Genomic DNA, 7,618 nt, shown 5'->3' with positions numbered 1-7,618 from the left:
AAGGATTTCTTTCTTCTCGTGACAGGGGATTTTAGGATCGCGCCAGGCAGTGATCACTTCGTCTGCATGATCGATATCTTCGGCCGTGGCAGGCAACTGGAGAATGCCGAGGAATTGCTGGTGCCATGCCGTTTGTGCCGGATGCTCTGGTTTGTAGGGTTTTGGTGGCATCTTGCCGATCGCATTACGATATGTTTCGGGCATTGGATCGACGTATGTCCTGGCAAATCGCTCCAGGACCGTGTTTAAAATGGAAATTGGCGGGAAAGCGATCTAGCTGTGCTTACGAAAGTTTCCGAAAGGTAAGAGCTTTGGAAAAATAATTTATTTATATATGTAACTTAGTCAAGTCAGCCTCGCAACCTTTGGAGAAACTTTCAAGTCATGCCGATGAGCTCTCTCAACTTCTGGATGAGACCACGGTCGTCAATCTGGAATGCTTTCGCGATCACGTCGTCGTTGATTGGAGGATTGGAATCAAACACCGCCTTGGCCACCTGAGTTGCCCCGGGGTTTTGGCTGTTGAAGCCAGCCATCGCAACCGCAGGCTCCTTTCCAACGTTAAGCTGGAAGTGGACGAGTCCCCGAGGGAAGACGAACAGATCTCCAGGATAGAGCATTTGGGCGAAGAGCTTGTTGTCCGGCAAGGTGGTGACGAATCCGACTAAGAGGTTCCCGTGCACGAGGAAGAGCAGCTCGGATCCTCGGGGATGGACGTGGGGGGGATTGGTGCCGCCGGGAGCATAGTCGACGCGGGCAAAAGCTACACCAAAGGTGTTGAGACCGGGGAAATTGTTGACACTCGCCAGCGTGACGTTGGAGCCGAGCTTGTTGTCGGTGTTCCCGGGAGTCGCCAGCAGGCTCGACTTGAAGTCCTCGGCTTTCACATCGGCGGCCGCCTTGCAGACGACGCCGTTCACTTTGATCTTGGAGCCATTGTCTGCAACGCAAAAGTCCTGCAGCATATCTTCATCCGCGGCATGCACAAACAAGATGGAGCTGATTGCTAGGAGGAAGGATAGAACAAAACGAAGATGAGCCATCTTGTGAGCTTGGAAAAGACTGATGGAGCTATATGAGGGAGGGGCAGGCATTTTATAGCCGGAGGAGGGGAGGCGAGGTCCTTTGGATGACTTCGTCGTGAATCGTGCACGATTTTAGGTACACGGTCTTCTGTTCCCTTCTATTTCATTTTTTACTCTTGCTGTCCGCGTAACACAATCTGATTTGTTTGCTGCCAAGTCGTCTCGGAAGTTTTCTTTTACCGGGCTTGTCTAGAGCCGTCAAAATCATCTTTTATGTGTGTAGATGATGACGATCTTGGTTTTGATGGTAAGAACCGGTCTCAGTGAAACTCGAGTTTTACACGGTCTTAAAAACTTGACACTAAATTGCTTTGTAGAGACTTTTTATGTGTGGAGTTTTAACGGAATTATTATGGATTGTGTAGGTCCATTGCTGATACAAATAAACTATGGGTATATCGACCAAAGGTACATCTATGTAGGTTATCAATTTTGCAGACAACTGTGTAGAAGGATAGTTCATGAGACATACATAGTCATAGTCATTGTGATTATTGCTTGCATCATTGTCATGGGCAGAATAGAATGTTTATTGCTGCCACTTTATTAATCAGTTTAATACAATAAACTTATGATTTTAAAAAGTTTTATAATTTGTCCCACCAGTGAAATCTAGGAAAGCATCCAGTTGGGGTGGTGGGAGTGAACTGAGAAAATACTCCTGTGCTGCTGTGTGAGCATGTCAATCAGTCAGCTGACCTCAGTATCAGTGGTCGTGGGCAGTGCATTCTAAAGCTCTTGGACTTGTTGGGCAAAGTCGGGCACCCATGCTGGCATGACTTAGTCGTGACCACAGTGAGTTCTGGTTGTTGATAGGAGTGTTGTAAGCAGCATATGCATCCTAGTCAGACATGAGGCGGTCAAGAACTCTTGGAATTCCCCGCCATACCATTTTGTCAAGGAAAAATCTAAACAGTACACCACATGATTAAAGAATAGTTTGGCTGACCAAAATGTAATCATTTATACTACTCCTGTTCCATCTATGGTGCCCAATTGTGTAGTGCTGTTAACAATGTAGAGTTGGGAGGCGCCATTAGTCATGTGGATGTCCTCCGCTGCTGCCTGGTTCCAGGAGCCCTTCCGCTGTTGTTAGTTGAGCCTGCGAAGTCCGTTGCAATGTTAAAAACGTTTAATTGCCCAGCCAGCCTCACTGGTTTGATCGGTCAGTGTATAGTTTTATCTTAAGAGTAACATTCCACGAACTAGAGAGTAGAATTTAGCTGCTCAACCAAAGTCCCACCCATATCCATAACCCATGCCTTGTCCACCAGTGGAATCAACTCTCTGCGAGGAAAGAAAATAAGATCCAAGCACTAATCACGCAAGTTTACCGCAGATCATGGCTCACAACGAGCAACGTCCTCTCCTTCTTTAAGCACGCGAGGTAAGAATGTAGCCTGGAATTTTTGGTGAGGTGTTGCTGATCTCTCTATCTCTTGAAGCGCCCGAAGAGACAACACATGTTACTTTCGATGAATCGGCTGTTTCCCTCCCACAACCGGCCAAGACACACAACTCGGCTTGCAAAAATGGCGAAGAGGTTTGCAAATTTTTCTTTCCTTCTCTATATACTGAAGTCTCAAGCTTGCAAGGGTGCCAGAATGCTGAAACGGATTCTAGCAGCCGGTGAGCTTGTTTACGTTTCGCGTGGCTATTGGTGAAATTCATGGTGTTCTTGCTTTTAAGGTTGCTTCGACTGGACTATGCTGCTGCGACGCGTCCCCATCCTGAGAAGGTGCAAAGCTTACTTGCTAATTTTTGTAGATCTTCTAAGCTTTGCTGTTTACAGGCTCAAAGAGGGGGTGAAGATGCCTTCGTCACTGAAGGCTCCTGGATGGGTGTTGCTGATGGTGTTGGGGGCTGGGCCGGAGAAGGTAAGAAAAATCTTTCTTTGAGTCTGTTTCTTCAAAAGAGTTTTTACTGCTTTTCAGGCATTGATTCGGGGATGTATTCTCGGGAGCTTATGGGACATTGTAAGGCATTGGTTGTAAACAGCAAAGGGAAACCGGACCCCAAGGACGTGCTTGTCAAAGCCGCCGGCAGTACAAAGGCCCAGGGATCAGCAACGGTCCTTGTGGCTGCATTGTTTGAGCAAGTAAGCTAGTCGGAGTTGATGTTTGAGGCTGAGTCGGGTCATATATTTCAGACATGTACGCAGCAAACTTGGGAGACTTGGGTTCATCATAGTTCGCAATTGGCAAGTAGTTGCAAGCTCGGAGCCCATGCAGCATAGTTTTAACTTTCCGTTTCAAGTTGGAACATTTAGTGACCATCCGACGGTTGCAGAGGTACTCTTGCTTTTCCCTTAAGTTCGCTAATTTTCCGTCTACAGGAATTCAAGATCCCTGTCTAAGGGGGACATCATTGTTTTGGGAACTGATGGCCTTTTTGACAATCTCTTCAACAACGACATAGTCGAAGTTCTTAAAAAATCTGACCAAGTCAACTTGAAGGTGAACTCTCGCTGTTGAAGAATCTCAAGATTGCTAATATTCTCTTCACTTTACAGGCATGTAGCTGGGGCGTAGGCCGAGCGTTTGGACAGCCCGTTTGCTAGGGGGGCTGCAAAGGCGAGAATGAATTGGAGCGGTGGAAAGCTGTTGTGGCGTTTGTGACGTGATATTTGAGTCGCGAAGGGTAAACTTTTCAAGCAGTTTTTGCGGAGGCCAGTGTAAATTGCTCAGGCCGCAGTATTTCCGGTTCTTACGCTAATTGAGGTATGACTCCCTTTTGATTTTATTCAAACGGCTCATCTTCGTGTCTTTGCTCATTAGAAACTGGTTTAAATCGCAGGTAACTGCTGCTGAATCTTCCTTTAAGAAATCAAGGTTTTGTTCCATCAGAAGGTTCACAGCCTGGAAGTTCTAGCCTCACTGGAGATTGAACTCCGGACAGGACAGGTATCTCTTCTGTTTAGAGGGAACTTCTCAGGGTGTTAGACATGTCAAGGAATCAGTTCAGCTGGACGATCACGAGCCGGCAACATGATCTCTGGCTCGTCCTTCTCGGGGGTACATGGAGCTGCTAGGCCTTTGGCGCGATGGGATCTTTCGCGACTGCGTGGCTCTCCAGGAGCTCTTCAACAGTCTCATTCCCCCGTCCAGCAGCAAACTCCGGAATGTCATTCTCGGCTCTACATCTCTCAGCCATCCAAATGGGTGTGCGGGCTTGGAAGTGCTCGAACAACGTTTCGGAGGAGCACGTGTGGGCTGTATCTTGTCTCTCAGCTTGGGCAGACTCTTTGAGTTTGCTCGGATCTCTCGGAGAACCGGTTGGAGGGGCTGGTTCTGAAGGACTAAGTGGTGGAAACCCTGCTACGGTCGGATAGCAACAAAGAGCTCACGGAGAACAGCTTGAAGGACAGCTCCAGGCGAGCTCGTGTGGAAGATCCTTGGATACCGCTCTCATCCCAGTACCGTGAGACTCCACCAGAAAGATGGTGAGCGACGAAGTCAATTGGCTGGAGCTGTGAGTTCCTTCTTCGTCTTGAGTATTTGGTCGCGTGTCCCGTCCACATGGTAAGCCACGGAATTGTTTCTTAGTTGCTCAAATCTTAATTCTTTCTGATCTTCAGGTTAGTAATCACCATCACCAACTAAGAGGAATTTTTTGCATTGAGGTGGAGTTCGGGAGGCAACTTTCCAGGATCGGAGGATGAAAAGTTACAGCCCGAGCTTGCTGTTCTTCGTGCTCCTCTTCTCCGCTGCAGCACTGCTACTCATATGGGTTCTCGACATAAATTCCGACTCTGCGATGATGTCCCGGAGCCGAACTCTGGGATCAAACTTCCGGATCAGCAACAACACCACAAGCTACAACGGCAGCGACACTTGCAGGAGCAGGAACGAGTACGACTTCTACAGCCGCCGAAGATCGACGAGCTTCGAGCCATCCGAGTCGCTCCAAAGGAAAATCCTAGAGTGGAGGCTTTGCGCGGGAGGTGCGCTCCGGGGCCCGAGCAGTGCGCGAACTGTAGTACATGCGGCTACCTCGTCTACGTTCCCGCCAGCCAGGGGATCGGCAACAAGATGGTGGCTATAGTAGCAGCGTTTCTCTACCCGCTGCTCACCGACAGGACGATGCTGATCGCGAGGTTGGAGAACCTGGACACGCTCTTCTGCGAGCCGTTTCCACCCAGCTCCTGGCTGCTGCCGTCGAGCTGGAAGCACCTCGAGTTGGCGCCGTGGGACGCCTCCAAGTGGATTGGAAGCCTGGTGGGATCGCCCAACTGCAGCCGCGGCGTCGACGTGAGCTTGGTGGCCTATCTCGATTACAACTACAGGGACCAGGACAAGGCCTTCTTCTGCCAAGATCAACAGCAAGCTCTTAACTCCAGCGCGCGGTGGATCGTCCTCTCCTCCGGCCAGTACTTCACTCCGGCACTCTACAACGTCCCGGCTTTCAGGAGCAAGCTCGAGGAATGGTTCCCACAGCAGGAGGCCATCTTCCATCTCCTGGTGAGGTACCTGTTGCTTCCCAGTGACTTCGGGACAAGGCGGCCAGGTACTACGACGCGTACCTGGCCCAGGCCGAGCTTCTAGTCGGGGTCCAGCTGCGAAGCCACATCTGGTTCTCGCCACCCAACCTCGCCGAGGATACGTTCGACTGCCTGGTGCAACAAGGCGCGCTCGCAAACACCACCCAGGAGCGAGCTCCCAGATCGTCGGTGAGGAAGAACAGCAAGAAGGTGGCGGTGCTGGTGGTGTCGCTCAACTTGCAGTACTCGGAGACGCTCAAGAGCAAGGTGCTGGGATACGATCTAGCGGACGGCTCCTCGGTGTCCATCCACCAGCCGAGCGTGGAGGGCGTGCAAAACACAGGGAACTTGGATCACGACGCACAGGCGGTGATGGAGATCTACTTGCTGTCGATGAGCGATGTCCTGGTGACGAGCCCGCCATCCACGTTTGGCTACTCGGCGGCGGGGCTGGAGGGCGTGCGGCCCGTGCAGTTCGTGTGCGACCAGAACAAGAGCGTGGTCTGCTCGGTGAGGGAGACGATGGAGCCGTGCTACCACGTTTATCCGGCTCAATTCGCGCTGGACAACATTGAAAAGTGCGAATGCGGCATGGGTTTCAGACTAGTCTAAAGTACATTCTTAGAAAGGGTGTTGTCTTAGAAAGTTCTTAAAGCTTTTAAAATTTTATTTTCTTTCTCGTGATAGATTTCTAAGTTGCTCCTTGGCTGCATCACGCAAATCTAGCGTCATTTGTAGACTTGCGTGGTCAGGTCATGCTCTTGGCCCATGCAAAGTTGCACCAAGGCTGCCTGGAAATCCAGGTAATTTGGTACCAAGAGCTTATAGACTTCAAATGGCGAGCTGTCTTTTGTGCAGGACTTTGAAAAACTGCTCGTAGAGTGTTCTGGCTTGGAAGCTAACGAGTCTTGTTTTGACAGATGGCACGTGCAAAGGACTTGACTGTTTACCAAGCCCGGTGGAGAACTTTCTATGTGAATGAATATAAAACACTGGAGGCCCATTGGATCCAATCGTAGCAGAGCAAGCACAGCTCTTGGTTCTTATACAACGATATCATCACTACGTTTAGTGCTTTTGTGGCTGGAATGGATCGTGGAAGGATACTTCTTGCCATCACATTGGTGATCATGATCAGCGGCAATATCGATTGTTCCAGGCCAGGCTCATTTTTGGTGATGAGCCAACAGGCCGAGCTTTTCAATTTCGAATTGCGCCTTCCTGTTGCTAACAAGATCCACACTCTTCTCGAAAGGACCTCCCGGAGAATGCTCATCCAGGGTCAGCCCACGCCACCCTCCGGCCCTTCCGAGGACAACCACGATCATGATTGAAGAGGCGGACAGCCACGTGGCTGACACGTCACGCAAGGAGACACGTCAGGCTCTTTCCATCTGGCGGCGAATTCTCCTCCAAATCCTTCACCTCCACTTCTTTTCCCATTCTTTCGCACCTCCGCTCCCTCCCATTACAGTCACACACCCAGCATGCGTCCAGGAGGGGACGTCTCACCAAGGTGTGGGGAATGATAAAGGCAACTTTCCATTTTTCCCTGTCAACTTCAAGAGACTTGAGAGCCGCTTGGAATTCCCAGAAGTTCCACTCCAGCAAGTAAAGTCTCCACAAAACTTTCAGGGATGTCGTGTACAGCTGCGAGCAATCAGCCGTGGTGGTGGCTTGCCCTTGTTCTGGCGAGAAGATCTGCAAAGAGGAGCGGCTGCAGTGAGTCTCGAAGATTCGCAGGTCGTTCGGATTGGGCATGGCTTGAGGGCCGGGCAGGGCAGGAGGGACAAGAGCCGGTGGTGCTAGAGCAGGCTGCAGAGGGAAATGGGCAGCACTGGCAAAGGCAGATTTTCTCCCACTTGACGTGATGCAGTCCCATTGAAATGCCCGTCTGGTGAGATGCCATAGCCTAGGAAAATGCTTCGTTCGCTTGTTGGAGTGTGTTTTTTTTCTAGTTATAGAGGGGATATGGACGCCATGGAAGGTGCGCTAATCCATTCGAATTCCACTTTGTGCAAGAACCCTTGACAATCCTGGACCTCAACATTGA

General features: G+C 50.2%; 2 protein-coding genes across 2 annotated transcripts; one reads left to right on the top strand and one right to left on the bottom strand.

Annotated features, from left to right (window-relative positions):
- Window positions 1-315: 315 nt before the first annotated feature.
- Window positions 316-1,043, bottom strand: LOC112342749 (putative germin-like protein 2-1). Its single transcript, XM_024665027.1, has one exon. The coding sequence runs from the start codon at window positions 1,041-1,043 to the stop codon at window positions 378-380; it is 666 nt and encodes a 221-aa protein (XP_024520795.1). The 3' UTR covers window positions 316-377.
- Window positions 1,044-1,474: 431 nt separating this feature from the next.
- On the top strand, window positions 1,475-3,346 carry LOC112342740 (probable protein phosphatase 2C 71). Its single transcript, XM_024665006.1, has 6 exons — window positions 1,475-1,493; window positions 2,107-2,250; window positions 2,531-2,628; window positions 2,878-2,962; window positions 3,020-3,183; window positions 3,235-3,346. Exons 1-6 carry the CDS (start codon window positions 1,475-1,477, stop codon window positions 3,319-3,321), a joined length of 597 nt encoding a protein of 198 aa, XP_024520774.1. The 3' UTR covers window positions 3,322-3,346.
- Window positions 3,347-7,618: the final 4,272 nt, after the last annotated feature.

Source organism: Selaginella moellendorffii, unplaced genomic scaffold, assembly GCF_000143415.4.
Source record: "Selaginella moellendorffii unplaced genomic scaffold, v1.0 SELMOscaffold_117, whole genome shotgun sequence".
NCBI classification, from domain to species: domain Eukaryota; kingdom Viridiplantae; phylum Streptophyta; class Lycopodiopsida; order Selaginellales; family Selaginellaceae; genus Selaginella; species Selaginella moellendorffii.
This window is presented reverse-complemented; position numbering and strand designations above follow the sequence as displayed.

Coding starts and splice junctions, on each gene's coding strand:
- LOC112342749 (XM_024665027.1), bottom strand. CDS start 1,043: ATGGCTCATCTTCGTTTTGTTCTATCCTTCCTCCTAGCAATCAGCTCC.
- LOC112342740 (XM_024665006.1), top strand. Junction 2,963..3,019: donor TGGGGGCTGGGCCGGAGAAG/GTAAGAAAAATC, acceptor ACTGCTTTTCAG/GCATTGATTCGGGGATGTAT. Junction 3,184..3,234: donor TGGCTGCATTGTTTGAGCAA/GTAAGCTAGTCG, acceptor CATATATTTCAG/ACATGTACGCAGCAAACTTG.